General features: G+C 36.0%; 1 protein-coding gene across 1 annotated transcript in view; it reads right to left on the reverse strand.

Annotated features, from left to right (window-relative positions):
- RIMS1 (regulating synaptic membrane exocytosis 1) overlaps positions 1-18,285 on the reverse strand; it is a 452,176-nt gene that overhangs the window by 358,659 nt on the left and 75,232 nt on the right. Inside the window, 2 exon segments of the mRNA XM_058661479.1 lie at positions 6,666-6,672; positions 11,217-11,312. Coding sequence (XP_058517462.1) covers positions 6,666-6,672; positions 11,217-11,312 — 103 coding nt within the window.

The raw sequence follows: 18,285 nt of genomic DNA on the forward strand, positions 1-18,285 counted from the left end.
ACCTCACTAACTTAGAGTACAACTTTTGCTCAATAAATAGTTTTTTAAAATCAGAGAAAAATATCAGATGATAAATACAATTAAGTCCTAATAGGAGTATGATAAAAGTATCTAGCATCACTGCCTTTAAAAAGTAGTCCTAGGACAACTGCAGTAGTGGAGCAGGAATGCCATTGAGTAATAGTTTCGCTGCTGCTATACTTTCCATCCAGCTCCCTGGCTATGACCTGAGAGAGCAGCAGAGGATGACCAAGTCCTTGGGACCCCACATCTGCTTACCCGGCACACCCAGAAGAAGCTGCAGGTTTTCAGCTTCAGATAAGCTTTGTGGACTTTGAGGCAATTTGGGGAGTGAACCAGAGGATGAAAAATCTTTTTTAATCTTTCCTTTTGTCTGTAAAATTTGCATTTCAAATAAAAGTAAATACATAAAAAGTTTTCATTATCTCAAATTTTGAGTAAGATGCCACTTCCCTGAGCTTTCATTACAAACTTTGAGACCTTTCTAGCTTTATCATCACATTATTTTATAATTATCTGCTTACCTGATCATCAGTTCAAGTAAGTTATATCTGCTTATTTTTTTCTAAGCATATGATACTTGCTGAATGAACTGCATAAAAGGAATGAATGTCAAAAGAGGTTCCGCATACACGGGGCCTTCAAAAACGATGAAAATCAACATTACCAGAGGTTGAACATGATTAAAATGTCTGCTTTAGCATATCGTATGCTACATTTGTCTACATAATGAGCTCAATTATGTATTACTAGCCATGCTATCTAAATGCAAGGAAGATAGTCCAGACACATTTACAATGTTTAATATTTGTTATATGCATAATAGATCAGTATATTCATTTATCTATCGTTATCATTTTTCACTAAATAAATATTAATCCTCTGCATACTTTGCCTAGGATCCTGGGCTTGATCTTTTCCTTTATTTCATATATCACTTCTAATACCAGTACAGAAATAGTCAGTGGGTACAGATTTTCCTTTGCCTGTAAGCTTATTGATTAAGCACAAGAGTTATTTTATTTTATTTTTTTTTGTCTTGACACAAGCACACAGTCCTCATTCTGGAGAGAGACTGTAGAAGAACAGAGGAAATTAACAGTGATTCACTGAATAACCAGGCTGGGTTCTGGGGTTCAAAAACTTTCTTATAACAATATTGCCAATCCTCTTTTCTTTTTGCCTCTTTTGGACATGAGCTCTAAGACAGAGGTCCTACTCAGTGCTATCCACACTAGGGAATTGTCACCCCACAGGAAATCACTTTTACTGAGAATTGCAGTAATTCATCCCCATGATTCTAAATCAGGAGAGTATCAGGCTCACCTGAAGAAATTTTGCAGACATATGTTGTGAGGCTCTGTTTTCATGCGCAGGAGAGAGCATCTGATGCAATGGAGTGTGAGGGAGGATGTGACCTTTCTAACAGAATCTCTATGACTTTGTGCACCACTCCTCCACATAATAAACACACAGAAATGAAAAGATGCACGTATGTTTTGACTAGATGGGCCAAAACAGATCAGCCTGAAAATGCGTCAAAGTGAGCACACATAAGAACTGGGCAAACAGTTGGTAACCGGATGAAGTAATGAATAATGTAGCAAATTCCCTCATGTACATTCTCAAAAACTCCGACTGGTAACAATAACTTTATTCCTTTTTTCCAGATGAGAAAACTAAGATTTACCAATGTACTACTGGGCCAATTCGCTCATTTAGATAGTGTTAGAACAAGAACTAAAGATATATGCTTCCAACTCTAAAAGCCATGGTTTCTCCACTACCAAAGGAAAAATACTGCAAAATTCTCCTCCTTGATTTGTATCTTGATCCCCTTAGGAGTACTATGATAAAATACTAGTGCTGGGTATTTTCCAACCATGGAAGGTTATTTGGCTCACAGTTCTTGAGGCTAAGAATTCTCAGAGCATGGCGGCATGGCCATCTGCCTAGCCCCTGATGTGGGCCTTTTGGCTGCATCATACTTTGCTGAAGACCATCATAGGGAAAGGCAGACCCAGCATCGCAGCATCAATTTCTCTTTCTCTTCTTATAAAACTACTCAAACCACCCATCACCAGGATCCCACATGAATGAACTTATCTAACCCCAGTTACTTCTCAAAGATCCTATCTCCAAATATCATTATCATATAAATTAAGTGTCCAACACAAGAACTTTTGAGGAACACACTGAAACCACTGCATTTACAATGCAGGTCACCCTGTGATATGAATCCAGACACTTGGATTCTTAATCTGGATCCATTCCTTTCCTGCTAAGTGATTTGGGGCAAACTATTAATTGATTCATGATGTGACTTTTATATGCAGGGTAAGTTCATACACCACCACATCTTAGATGTTATTCACTTCATGTGGCTTTAACTAAAGCTGCCATCAAGCAACATCGTTAAAAGTCTATTTGGGTTTGTGTAGCCTTAATTTCTTCAGGATATCTATTCAAAACAAATTTTGGAGCAAGTGTGGTGGCGCATCTGGTTATGGACTGTTTGGGACACTATATTACGTAGTGAAATGCTGGAAAGCATCTCACCTTGGTTTTCCATCCAGCTTCCTACTAACTTGCATTTTGACAGGTTTCCATATGGTGAACATCAAAGGAGTTTCTCTCTCCAGCCTTTGGTATAGCCAAGTCCTGGCTGTGGCAAACATTTGGGGAGTAAATCAGTGGCTAGAAAGTCACTTTTTCTATCATTTTGCCTTTCAATTAACTATAATTAAATAAACCAAAACTTCTTCGTACAGAAAACAAGATTGTGTTGGAGGAGTTGGAAAGGTAGAGACAACACTGAGCAAGCTACTTGGGGCTGATCTAGGCTTAAGTTAAAATGACTGTTATGTTTTCTGATAGAACCAATAAGATGATAAAATAAGATTCTAAGCAAATGCTGTCTAGACAAGGGAAAAAAGCTGCATTAGACTGAAACATCCTTTACTCACAGAAATAGGGACAAAAATACACAAATGGAAAAAAGCCTCTAATTATGAACAGCAACCACACAGAAACTGCTCAGAGTATCATAATAGAGGTCCTCATTCAGTCACCAAAGGATAACTGGGAAAAGTAATTAATGACTAGTCAAAGTCTAGAAAAACATAATGCATAAAACTCCTGCAGTTCTAGTCAGTTTTAGTCTACTCTATAATGATATGGTTAAAGCACAACTGACCATAACATCCAACAAGCCAAAATGGGAAGAGCATGGTTCCAAAGAAGTAGCAACAAGTAAAACACAACAATCATATCACAAGATGTCTGTTTCATTGCTATATGCTTTTTAATTTATCTTCATGATATGGCACATATCACATAAAACATATGATATTTGACTTTTTAGGATTTGCTTATTTTACAAAGTATAATGATCTCCAGTTGCAGCCATTTTGTTGCAAGACACAATTTCAATCTTATTCTAAGGCTGACTAGTATATATACTACATTGCATATATATAATACATTTGCATTATTCAGTTGATATCTGGGCTAAGTTTGTATCCTAGATATTGTGAATTATGCTGCAATTAACATGGGGGTATAAATAACTCTTTCATATGTTGATTTAACTTTGGGTAAATTCCCAGGATTGGAATAGCTGTATCATATGGTATATTTATTTTCAGAAAAAAAAGCTACAATCTATGACACTGACTATATTATACATAAAAAATACAAAAAAAATCACAACATTGATAAAGTCACATGGTTAGAAATAAAATGAAGCAAAATTCTAAAACATCCTTTTAATCAGCAAAAAACACAGGGCTAAAAGGTTCTGTACAAAGAAAGTATTTGTCCATTTTCGACTAGCCGTGAAGAAACAAGATACCTATTTGAAGGAGCATTTATATATGCATATATATAACATATTTTAAATACATTTATTTTACGGCTTGCAGACATGTAAAAAAAATTAAGTCTTCTACCTTAACAGAATGTCACAATGAAAACAATTTAAGAGTTACACACACACACACACACACACACACACCCCACAAACAGCTATTTAAAATGAAAATAAAATAATCAGTGTCTCAGCTCTGGTCTGTGTTGCTCCAGGGTGGTCATGTGACCCAACTCCAAGTCTGGCAAATCCCTCTGCCACTTAGCTCTTCTGGGAGGCTCCCCGCTTGCCACTTTCAGCTTGGGAGCTCCTCAGAGCGCTGAAGCCTGCAGATGTGAGCTCTTCCTGGAGGGGCATGGGGACTGCTGCCACAGTCTCCCTGGAATATTCCTGCCCAGCCTGACTTGATGAGGACTCTTGGTCATCCTGCCTTTCCTCTGACTCTTCTCTACAGAAGCAGTGCTGAGAATAAATTGGTTCATAGTGTCCCCAGGTGGGAGAAATCCCCCAGCAGTCCTGTTTGTATTGAGGACAACAGAAGATGCTTACGCCCTGGGGCCAGGCTTTTCAGCAGGATCTGTGTTGGCCACAGCCACCACCAGTGTTCACTCTTTCTTGACAAGTGAGGCTTGCTGCACACAGAGTATGAGATAGCTACGTTTTTGTTCCTGTTCCATTACACTGGCTGCTGCCCCATGTAGGCCAGCCCCTCATCCTCTTGACCACACTCAGGCCACTCAAGCTACACTTCAAATAATATTTTCTTATCATACAAAAACAAAAGGGAGGAGATCTAATCATGTTTCAATATCTACATTTTATATTTTGCCTTCAATATTTGAAGTTCATATAAATATATCCAAGTAACAAAATGAACATTTAACATTTTAACTTACATATTTCACTTAGTATGTATTTTTTTATTACTCAATGCACAACAGATCTATTGATCACATTAAATACTCCATGCATGATGGGGCACCTCCTGCACTTTGACAACGGCACAAATTCCTTTTCTCTGTCTCATTGTTCCCCAAACTTTAATAGCTCAATTCCACTTTACCACTGCCACAGCCCAACCCACCATTAAGTTCTGCCTCAACCACAAGTGGCTCCTACTCTTTTGCTACACTATTTTGGATCATTATTCCACTTTTGTTTTAAGCTTTTCAGTGTAAAGCATGAATAAAATCCCAAGACCTGGGAGCCTTCCCTGTCCTCCACACTGACTTTCTTTGACCTTGCTTCAATTCCCTAAATGTATGTGCTATGCATAAGGCCCAGGTAAGGACCACTGTACATACCAGTCTCCCTTCTCCTCCCTTTGGCTCTTAACAAAACTGACTTCATCTTTCAAGTCTTTCTTTACTTGTCACCACTTTTCACAGCCATTATCAAAAACTTTGTTTAGGCCCTTTCTGAACTGACATCTATAGTTTGCTGCTTAGACTTTCTATGCCATCCCCATACTAGATACTCCAAAAGAAGCCAAGGATTCTACTTTGTTCATTGAATACCTGGTGCCAGACACTGTGATCTACACACAGTGCACATGAGTACTTGTTACAGGAAGTATCAATCAGTGAACTCACTGAAAAGGTGGCAAGTCATGCTTCCCCTACTGCACACTCCTTCATCAGTGAAAGAACTTCACTTTCCTTCCTCTAAATGCTATCTTCTCATCCAAAGCTGATATAACAGATTTCCCAAGTAGGGAGGTATTACATCTGTGCTGACACCAACATGCAGGAAAATTTGGATAAGACTCAGTGAAAAATACAAATAATTTTAGAAGCAGAGAAGACCTCATGGCATAGGAGTAAAAGAGGGGCAGGAGCCCAAAAAAGCATGGAAATGTGGGTAAGAGCCCAATACTTATTGGACCTTCACCAGATCTTTGAGTGGAGTCAGTGCATTTATGATTGGGTGTGAGTGAGGTGGTGACAGTGCCTACGGGTTTCTTCCATGTAATCATTTATACTAATGTCATTCAGTTACAGGCAGGCATAGGATTGTCCTATTAAGCCACAGAGGTTGACGATCATATCTACTACATAGTGATTCAGTTATATGATGACTGCAATTTCCATCCACTCATTACAATATGAAGGATATGTTTTCATTTGGTCTATTATCTGATGAAAGAAGTAACTGTGATTTTAGACATGTGATTTTAAGTTAAAAGTCAAATTTTAGGCAAAAGGATATAAGATTTTAAATAGGCAATCATATTTTCAAATGTAAAGATATGCATACACACACACACACACACACACACACACACACACACACACACACACACATAGGTGTTTCCCCCATTCTTATAGGACATATATCTCCATCCCAGAGTTGTATTTTTAACACTCAAGGTTGACTACCATATCCCTGTTATGAAATTAATTATAGATCCTCTATCTGTTGGTTCGCAGAAGTTCCTGTGTTATGAATAAGTCTACACACAGGATATTACTGCTGAGAAAAAAATAAGTCATGTCCTTGAGATCTGAGAAAGTGTGCCTATTAAAAGAAAAATGTGATAACAGCTTCCCCGTCAATTCAAGACTGACTCATCTAAAGCTCTGAAGCAGGAGAGAGCAGAGTATGCATGACACACATGCCCATTTCAAAAGCCTCCACACAGATGGTCCTTAAGATGATCCAGTCAAGGAAGTGGATGATCACTGCACAGAAATGTGATTTCTAGAAAGGAGGAAGCAAAGAAGACAGAGTGGCAAAACAAAACCCTGGCAGTAAATAACTTGCTTGCTGAGCTGACACATACACTTTTTTTGGTTTGGTAATTGAATGGAACCCATAACTCAGGCTGTATGAGCAGCTGACTAACAAAACAAGATAGAAATAAGTACATATAAACATCATGTTAAACTAGCTTATCAATGTTTACAAAGACAATCAGAGTAACAAAAATCAAAACCTCAACACTACTAGATATCTAGTATCAACAGATCTTTGGCATATTCTCATTGTCTCCTTAACTACATGAAACCAAGACTGTGAGGCTACATTGGTAATTGTTTTATGGTGAACCTGATCATAATCAAGACACACAAACAAAATTAACTTTTTTTTCTAGTTGTAAGAAATCAATGTTATATCAATAGCCCCAAAGCAAAACTGGCTCAAGAGTTATAAAGAACCAAATTTTCAACGTGAGCTTGTCTGAAGATGTGGGGACTTCAATGGTACACTTACCTGAAATACATACTAACTCCAATACAACAATTAAAAATGTTCACATAAAGAATAACTTAATTAATAAATTTCCCTCAAAGTAAAGCTGACAGCACTATTCAGAAACTCTAGGAAATACTTAAAGAAAAAAAATGTGATAATCTTTCACAAACTTGCTCTCAACAGAATAGCAAGGCACGTTTCCAGGCAGGACTAGAACTCATAGCCAGCCTGCTGAGATATCAAGATCAAATCAAGGGGTGGGGAGAAAGCAATACAACCTCACAAGCTCTAGCACTGACTCTAATTTTCCCCAACATAACCTGATATTTTGGGTTTCAAGGTAACTTTCCTCTTCTTCAGACATACTGCATGCCAAACTTGTCCATCTATTGAATTATTAATCACTCAAAATTCATAGTAACTCTTTAAGTTTGTGTAACTCCTTTGCTAAGCACACCATTCCCAAGGACAAAAGAAATTACTTTTTGGCTTTTCAACATACGTCTAGCGTTTGTATTATCACACAATTTTGTAATGTATCTGCTTATATGAGTTTTATTTCTTCTCTAACTTGAGAGGAAATTCTTAAGATGGAAATTTTTTTCTAATTTGTGTATTTTACACCTGAAGACTGGTAAGAAAAAGATTCAATCTACTGAACGCTAATATTTTGATATATTTGTTACTTTGAGTAATCATGACAACTCATACAACATGCTTTTAAAATATGACTGAGTGACATTTTAATGGTAACTTACAGGAAATCTCTGGATAATTTTATACAGTTATCAAGAATATAAAGTATACTGGCAAGTGTATCTATCCACCTAGACTTACATAATAGGATGTATCAAGCAAAATAAATATAGTCATTCTGTTTTGTGTCAACCCACCAACCACTTAATTTCTCTCTTTCTGTGCTCAGACCAAGTTTTCAGAAAAATGCTATCTACATTTCAATCTCATTTTCCTGACATCTCACTTTCTCCTCAAGCATCCATGAATACACGTCCATTCAATTTTATATTAAAATGTATATCAAATGACCTTATGTGACCAAACCAAGGGATGTTTTCTTTAACTTCTTACGTTATTCTTTGGTTTTCTGCTCTATTTAACATTGTTGTTTAATCCTTTTGAGTCCTTCTACCTGAGTTTTTGGTTGTCCTGCTTCCTTAACCATTGTTTCTCAGCTCTGTTTATTCATTTCTGAAGTACTTGTTTTACCTAGAGTTCTCGCTTGTTTTGTTTTCATGTGTCCTCTGGTGAAGATATCTCTTCCCCCGCTTAACTGATGGCTTCGGTCCACAGACTTACCTCTTTGCTAAATCTAGATTCCTGTATCACATACAGAGATTACAAAAATTCTATCAGAATTTGAACTTACCACAGTTCAGTTACACCTAAATTTGATTCACTTCTTTAACTCAGCCATCCACGTGGTAGTTTCCCCAAGTTTTCTTATAAAATGTACCTGACAACTAAGTATTGCCCCCTTTACATTCTACTCATTCTGTGTAAGGTTTCATATTCTCTATTACTCCCTGGGGCCAACACATTTTCTCCTTATACTATCTTAGTATTTCATGAATCGATTTACCTGTCTTTAGATGGGCACCTATCACATTTATATTCATTTCTACACTGCCAATGCAAACAATGTACATTTTATGTGTAAACATATGCTCTTGCTTGCATATGATACAAGTATAACAGTAACACTCTCCTAACTAAAACCAGCTAGTGAAATCCTGACTAGTAAGTGTAGTGTGTGTATATATATATATATGTATATATATATACACACATATTATGTATATATATACACATATTTAATTTTGACTTTGCTGTCATGAATAGAAATATAAGTTATGTCATAAAATGATAGCCTGAGATGTACTCCTGCATTTTCCATCCTCTTCTACCCAACTGAAAGCTAGTAACAAAATCTGGTGTCCAGTGATTACTGAATTTCATACTCATGAATAACAAAAATTATACATTTCAAAACACTAACTTGTAATCTCATGCCTACCTATAATTATCCTCTCCCTATTTTTTTTGCTCTTACCAAATTAACCTAAAAAGATATTTATATGAATACGGAGAGATTAACTGAGAAATACCACCTCTGAGGAAAATAAATGAAATAAATAAATGAAAGCAATAAACTCCAAGTTCTTCAAGTTTCTACAGAAAAGTTCAATAATTTATTAGGGGAATTACTCAGTGAGTCAAACAGAGAGTCAAAAGAGAGGACCCAAGGAATTCACAGTTATTAAGACCAGGAGGAAAATTTCACTAGGTACAACATAATTTTCAATACCCTTCCACAAACATAATCTGTAAAACATGTAAAAAAAAGCAAAATAAGAAATTATGAAGTCTTTGTCAGTTCCTGTTAGAGAAGATGACAGTGAGACCTCTATATTTAATAATGTCTAATTTTTAAAACAGACTTTGAAATAAATGGAACCAAGTGGAATATAACTTCCAGCTTTGTTCCTTTGTAACTAGAATGTCAATGTGTGGAAAAATATTGACTATAACATCAGCATCATTTCTTCATAGAACATTCCCAGAAATTACTTGAATCCCAGAAACTACTTGAATCCCATAGAGCTTTTTAATTTCTAAAACATACAATGGAAAGTTAGGACTGCAATCTGTTATGGATTATCAAGAAAAATCCCCTCACAGAAAAACAGGTCTCAGTAAGAACTTTCACCAGGGGAAGAAACAAGGTCAATTAAAGTATTTCTTGCAAGTTTTTACTTCTTTTGGTGTAATCACAAATCACTTTTACCATAGTTATATCAAAACTATTTTTTATATCTTGGGGAAAATACTGATTAAATGTAAGATTACATTCACATATAAAATTGAGATAAAATCTATAACACATCTGTTGAGTATCCTGAAATGCATTTAGCAAACTTTCATATCCTTAAACATGAATAATTTTGAATTATGTGCTACTCTGTAATATATAAAGCATATGTATTTCAATGTCAGCTAAAGGAGAAAGCATGGAGTAAAGATGAAATTAAATAAGCAAACTCTGAGTCTCAAATGCAGATTTCTGTGAGGTAAAATATGAAGAGCTTTAAATTTCTACAGCACAGTACGGATCGTCCAATCCACTGAATAAAATTTTTTCTGGTAGCAAAAATTAAACTCAATTTTATTAAATTTCAATTTTTGTCAGTGCTAATAAAAATTTGCCATAGCAAGAATAATTACAAAATCTAATTTTCTTTCCATAGCCTTTGACTAGTTTATCAATCTTTTTTCAGAGAATTCTGACAGCTGAAGAAATCTTCTAAAAGTCACTAGGAAGCTATATTGCTTCAAAAACATTTGCTATAGACCTTGGAGGGAGGTATTTCCCTAGTAATAACAACTTAGCTGTAATCGTTATGCTAAAGATATTGCCTTTGCTGAGCCATTTAAAGGAAATATTTAATTTTTTCACCAGTAGTATAATTCTATTCAGGGGATTTACTATATCATACAGCTCTGCAGAATTTTAAAACTCTTCATAGTTTATCTCATCAAAGTCCAAACTAGAAATTGAGCATTTACTTATTTGATTTCTTTTCCACTCCCTACTCTTCTCTCAGTTGGTCATTTAGTAAACCTAAGAACGCATCAATAGAAAGAAAACTACATGGAGAATCCATTTAATTGGAGAGTTCATTCGCTTTAAATAACATGGTAGGGAGGTTGGATAACAGAGTATCCATGCATTTCCCTCATTTACACCTACTGGTCCCATAAAGCACCCTTTCTGTGTGCCACTTCTCTTCCACTTTATCAGAGTCTTATGACTCGGCCTAAATATAGTCCACAGTAAGAAACTAAAACAAAACACATGTATTGCCACACTAGAGCCCTAAGAAATGTGCCCATTTGCTTTAGTTCGATCCATTCAATTGGGCATTAGAATAAATACTTAGCAAAGATATTTAAATCAGAGCTCATATTTCCAGATAATTTTACCTAATTCAGTAGTAGCCTTTTTATTGTACATATACAACAGTAGTCAGAGTATCTACTCCCACATGCAATGTGAATAATAAACCTGTAAATAATGGTCTGCATAAGAAATGATATTTGCAGTCAATAAAACCAATGCCATACTCACGGTGAAGGTTGGTGGGGCTGGTTTTCAGCATTTCTTGGTGTTTTGCAGGCAGCAGGCTTCGCCATGTCCCTGACAACACACCTGGGGCGCATGATAGACAGCACAATGCACTATTAATTATAAAAAGGGCAGAACACATCTGAAAATTAAACATGGTACTGAAAATACAATCTAAGGAAAAACCTTTGCAAGCCCTTTCAATAGTAACCTTGGGGCCTTGACAAAACCCTGGAGTTGGAAATCTTTGAACCAGGCTTCCTAAAGCTCAACTGCACCCAAATAGACTCTCTGCTAACCTCTGTATTTGATTTCACTTTTAGTGTCAATAAAGTGATTGTCAGCAGCTTTCCCCATAGCAGAAAAGCTACTGAAAGCTTTGGCCTCACCATATGAAGACATATGAAGCTTAAAAATAGGAACAGCTGTTGTGCTGATATGTTAAAAATTGAACAGGATTTTATGTAGCCTCAGCTATATTACTGAAAGATATGGACACTAGTTTCGCACCATAATTACCACACAAGTCTTTCTGCTTATTGCAAAAAGAAATCTGAGATGCCTGAAGACACACCCTTTGTTCAAAATGTCCTTCGTATGCTGAGAGAAAGAAGAGATGAAAGAAAATTACATATGCAAAGTGTATGTGTGTGTGTGTGTGTGTGCGTGGCAGGAAGAGAAGATTAGTCAAAAATTAATAAGAAAATAATAAAAGGTCTTTTATCTTAAATGTTCTATCACAGGAAAAAAACTGCATAGGGTGGTCAATATAACATAGCTCCAAACAAAGGGCAGCAAGAGACAATCTTTTTATTCTCATGTGAACAGAGCTGAATGAACACTGGAGAATATCAATGGTAAAAAAAAAAAATAAAAACTTCAATATGAAGTTGTATTTAAGATAACTCAGATATTCCTTCTCCTCAAATACTTTAAACCAAACATTGATTACAACATGGAGACCTCATATTTCAGATTTTGCTAAATGGAAATGCCCCACAGGACCCAGAGTCCTCAAGTCTGAATCTGGGTTTCAACAACTTCCCTGGATGCTTCTTGGAAATTTGATTACACTGCTCATAGTTAAATCCAATTATGTTATTCCAGAAGTGAACCACTGGTGAGGGAGTACTGGATAAACTTTTCCTAGAGCTAAAAGGTGCATGGCAATATTCTCCACTTCTGAAAGAAATGATACAGGGAAACGTGGACACAACGCACAGGAACGTGCACACACACACACTGCTGTTCAAACAAGGTCAGGGAAGACTTAGAAATCAATACATAACATGACAAGTAAAGAAAACAGCGTCATTTCAAAATCTCACTACACCTTTTCCTCTTGGGATCACAGTAAAGTAACAGGGTATTTATCACTGAGTGATGCTCACTGGCTGATTCTCAATGGTTGAGTCAAGAGACGGGAGTCAAAAGCATCCACAATAATGACAAAAACTCCTGTTTCCATTCCAGCTTATTTGGGAGGTCAACCATGTCAAGAGAACATTTAGGAACGCAACAATGAGAAAACAGAAAAATGTTGAGCTCCCAAATACTGATCCGATTTATAAAAGGTACAATGCCCAGGAAGCTAAGTTTCAAAGCAGTGGAAATCTTTAGCAATTTTCACTCAATTAAAAATAGCATATGCAGCATGTGTAATCTGTATGCAATAGTTTGTGAAACCATCTGAAATATCACCAAGTTGGTAAAAATCTAATTATATCTGTGAGGAATCTTGGTTTCTCTTTTTTCCCTTTGACTCTCAGGTATTTATACAAAGACTTTGAAGAAAAGAAATTTTCAACTTTAGAGTCTGCCCTAAATTTGTTTTAAAGTAACTATTTTCTGGCAAACATAGAGCTTAGTCAACCCTAATGGTCAGTTTCTAAGGAAAACACTTTCATTAACTGTCTTTGGAAGAAAACTTCCATCTAACGTCAAGGACATGGTGATCATGGTTGAAATTATGATCACTGATATACTGCTGCTGCTTCTCATTTGAATTTCTGAACGCTAACATTTCTCAGCCTTTTGGCTAAGATCAAATGTGAATTTCTGAACTCTAAACTTTTGCTGAATAATGAAAATAAAACATCAATTTTTACAAGCAATATTTGTTATTTGTATTTTTCTGTTATAGAATTAATTTCTATAAGTAAAACAGGATAGCAACACATTTTCCATGCTACCAAACATTCTAACCATAGGATGTATGTTGAGGATTAGAGTGATATAGCCAACTACTAAATATGAGTTTCAGTTGGAGAACACTATTTCAGAATGCTTACTATTCCACAATTTTGGGAGAACTCAAAGTTCAAATAATATTTATTTCTACAGTTTTGAATTCAGTTTCTTTTTAGGTACAATTTCCTCTGGATATCAAAAAGAAAAAAAAAAACAAAAAACAAAGAACTACCTTACATTCAGATCAAGATATACAAAAATATCATGTACTCAAAAGACTATTTGTGTATCACCATTTTTAAATTATAATTGAATTATGCCACAGCTTAGAGGGATAATGCTTTAATAGTTTTGATGATTCTAATATATTGTTTATCCTAGAATTTCCATTATCTCCCACGTATTAGACATAGTGTAATGATATAGATCCTGGTACTTTCAGTATGCTGCAGTTCTTAAGTGTCTGTTCCTCTACATGAGTCACTCATTCCATCAGCCAGATATAAACAGTCCACAAACAATGCTAAAATGCTGACTTTCCAGAATCATACAGGATTGATAGACTAGCTCAGGGGCTTAAATCCCTTATTCTTTGCAACATCATTAATTACTCAAGAATTTATGACATGGACACTTTCAGCCTTCTTACCACATATGACCAATTCCTCGCCACTGGAGCATTACTGAAGATTTATGCAAAGAAGCCACTCTGCAACCACCTCAAGGGATTGTGCCTCCTGACTCCACCCTTAGCACTGCTGGGTTTTATGAATGACTGCAATCAATGCAATGAATGTCTGCCAACTGCCTACTCAACCACTTCTACTCTTCTATGCATGTACACACGGGAGGAATTCACTTTGCCACAGCCTGCAGATGAGGCTATGGTAAGGCTTTCATCTCTCCAAACAGGAACTAAATGTGCTTCCAGACACATAGAGCATGAGAATTAAAAACTCTGCTTTCAAGAAACACAATTTACATAATTACTTTCTCTCTTTGACTTTCCATTTTGGTGCCTGCAGTCACTACCCTCTGTGCCTCTTCCCAAAATAAACACCATGACTATTTTCGAAAATTTCATCTGAATTTGAAGTTCAGATTGTCTTAACATTCATCAGTTATGTCAGGAAACTAGCTACTGTGCACATCATAACAGATGATGCCATTTTAATTTCGTTCTCCGTTTTTGAACTTTACTATCATCAGTGGAATCAACAATTAAATCCAAATAGTGCTAGAGAACTAGGTGCACATGTGCTAACTTCCAAGCTATTATTATGGTGGTCTGCATTTTATTCTAGTAGATTGTAAGGGTATTTAAAATAATATAAAATGGAGAAAATAAAAATTTTTAATTATACAATTTTCTGTATGTGTGATCAATGATTACTAATACTTAGAACAGGAAAGCAATGAGATATTACTTTGGAGGCTCTTTACTAGCCATGTCACCCTTAAACTTTCCATTGAGTGCTTCAGGCCATTCTTCTAAATGGCTAATGCCTCAAATATACACAAACTTACCAAAATCTGTCTCGTTGGTCTCTGATTTCAACATCAGATATCTAACTACATTGTCCATATATTCACTTGTATATCTACCAGACCTCTTGAAAACACCTCCTAGCAGTCATTCCTGCTCCCCTGTCCCCAAACTTGATCCTCCAAAAGCCATCTCCATTTTAACCGTCTATAACAGATTTCTCCAGCCATTTGGACCCAATTTTCAAATCTGGCTCTTCTTTTTATCCTCACAATGGGGTTCCAACTTATAAATGTTCAAAATGTACACAGAACCTGACATTTTCTCAATCCCTGTCCTGTCCCACATCAATATTATCTGTTACTTGCACTCCCACTAGAGACTTTTAGCTGGTTGTCCAACATGTACCCTTGTCCTTGTCTTAGAGGCTATTCTAAACACGACAGCCAGAGTGGTTCTTTTGAAATAGCAGTCATATCCTGATACCTCCACTAAAGATCCTATAAGCGTTCCACAGTTTACTCACAATGAAGACTGGAATTCTCAGGTGATCATCTCCTCATTATCCTCCACACAACCACTTCTTGCCTTAAGAGTATTGCATTAATCCTTCCTTCTGTCTGGAATGCTGTTCCCCAAAATTAACATGACTAATATTCACATATCTCTCAAATCTTTGCTGAAAGGTCAAATTTTGATGGTTTCTACACTGATCATCCTACTTACGGCTACTACAATCTGCCTTAACTCAGCACATACATGACTTTCCAAGCGCCCTTTCATTTGTTCTACCATGGACTGAAATGTACTGTCTCTTATTGTTGAAATATGAGTTATTCAAGATCAGAGGGCCTTGTTGTTTCTATTGTTTTTTTTTGGGGGGGAGGGCTCATTGACATCTGTGTCTGACATATTAGAGCAACTCACCACCCCTTTGTTAAATGAGTAGTAGGAAAGTACACATTTCTATACACATCAAGCTTGACAAATTAACAGATAAAAAATGATTCAGAGTAAATTCTAGGTAATTTTCCATCAAATAAAACTGTAAGATCACTGTACATGAACATGTTTCTTAATAATAAGAAAAAGTCCCCTTCTGAGATTTTTAAAATAAGGTAGGAAAATAAGAAAAACTTAAATATCTACAATGTACCAAAACATTCACAGCATATCTAATGTAATCTGCGCACTATTCTGCAAGAGAATATGATTATTCCACTGAGAGATGAAGAAAATGTGAATCTAGCAGGTTAAATTATTTTTACAAAGGTAAATGGCAAGCATTGATATCTTAAAAAGCCAAGACATAAATTCAAATCAGTTTGACATTAAAGTTAATATCTATGCCCCCATTCCATGCAGCCCTCAAATTTAACATTTAAAATGGCATTAGATATGGGAAAACACTGATTATAAACTTACAAAGTGCATTATCGCCAGGCATATTTAAATATTTACTTAATACTTAATAATTATGTAATATTTAATACCACTGGTTCATTATATATGTACATAAAATATTTCATATTTTTAAAGATTTATTTATTCTTATTGCAAAGTCAGATATAAAGACAGGAGGAGAGAGAGAGAGGATCTTCCGTCTGATGATTCACTCTCGAAGTGACTGCAACAACCAGAGCTGAGCCGATCCGAAGCCAGGAGCCCGAGCCTTTTCTGGGTCTCCCGCACAAGCACAGATTTCCAAGGCCTTGAGCCGTTCTTGACTGCTTTCCTAAACCACAAGTAGGGAGCTGGATGAAAAGCAGGGCCACTGGAATTAGAACCGAAGCCCATATGGGATCCTGGCATGTTCAAGGCGAGGACTTTAGCCGCTAGACCACTGTGCTGGGCCCTATTTCTATATATTTTTAAACATTATACTAACATCATAAGCCAATATTTTTCAAATTTATCATCAGAACAATGATAAAATTTCACTAAAAGAGAAATGTGGAATTACTCTAGACAAGTAATCTAAGATACAGAGAAAGGACTTCTATAGGAAAAACAACCAGAAAAAATAAAAGTAACATCGTTTGCAAGACAGAGTTCAAGTAATAAAAATCTCTTTAAATACATTTTTGAAGAATATCTTCAAAATTGATCTAATTTCCATTCACACAATGTAGAGGAAGAAAAGCTGAAAATATTATTTAATTCAGTTTTTATACTAAATGCATGTATTCATGTCAATTTAACAGATAACAGGTGAATATAATTACTGTCACCCATAAGATGAAGATGGACAAATTCTATAGCAGAAAAGCCAATGTCGGTGTTTCAAGGAAACAGATGAACTAATCACAGCCTAACAGGACTAGATATTCCTCCAACGTGTAGTCAGGGAACCATCAAAAGTCACATCTCCATAATTCCTATTTTGAAAAGTGACTTTGAAAACAGGTAGATTCCTTATTATGAAGAAAGAGAACCAGTTAACTTATCTTTACAATGAATGAGGGTTGCTGACTTGCTCCTGGAAGAGGTCAGAAACTACTCCGAAAACTAGGCAAAGGAGCAACAATTCTACCATACTGAAGTAACAAGATTCAAGATTCATAAGAGTTTGGGGGGATTTCAAAGAGTGAATACACAAATTTTTCAAGGACTAACAAGACAACAATAGGTAACAATTTAATTCCAAGATCTTCTGGATATTTCAAACTCACCTTGTTCATCATACTTTAGACTGTGTAATTCTACTAGGTTTAGTTCTACAATATCCTAATGTTGTTTTCAAAATTTCAAAAATACATATTAATCCCTTTTAATTCCAGCCACTATTTTCTGTCAATACAATTGGTTTCTTTTATTTTCCCAAATTTCTGAAATATTGTACCTGACTATGGATTTAAGTGTATCTACTGTTTTTTTGTTACATGCTGCCTTGTCCAGTTTTTCTATGAATAACCTACATGCATTTTCCAAAAGACACTTGCTGCTTGCGAGAGTTCCAGAATTTACTGCCACTAAATCTCTAGGGAAAACATACATTATTCCACAAAGAACAACAATAACAAAACTTAATAAGAAGTAAGATGTTTCCATAAAAGAAAGCAACAACTAATGCAGCGTGGCTAAAGGGGAAGCTTCAAAGACATTGAGATATGTAGTGCTGTTTTAGACTCTCCAAGACATGGAACTCGAGTAGCGTATCAGTGGATCAATGTGAAAGTGGAGATACAGAATGGAACCAACTGATGCCAATGCAAGCCAAAGCTGAACTGAGAAAAGAAGGAATGAAGAAGGGAAGAGAGTTTTCAATTACCAAATGGTACATTTCTGGACACAGGAATTAACCTTGGGAAAGGAAACAGCTAAAGGCAAAGAAAAGTAGAGGAGACAGGAGAGGAGGGCAGGTGGAGAATAGAAATAGGG

This window comes from Ochotona princeps, chromosome 1, assembly GCF_030435755.1.
Source record: "Ochotona princeps isolate mOchPri1 chromosome 1, mOchPri1.hap1, whole genome shotgun sequence".
Lineage (NCBI taxonomy): Eukaryota > Metazoa > Chordata > Mammalia > Lagomorpha > Ochotonidae > Ochotona > Ochotona princeps.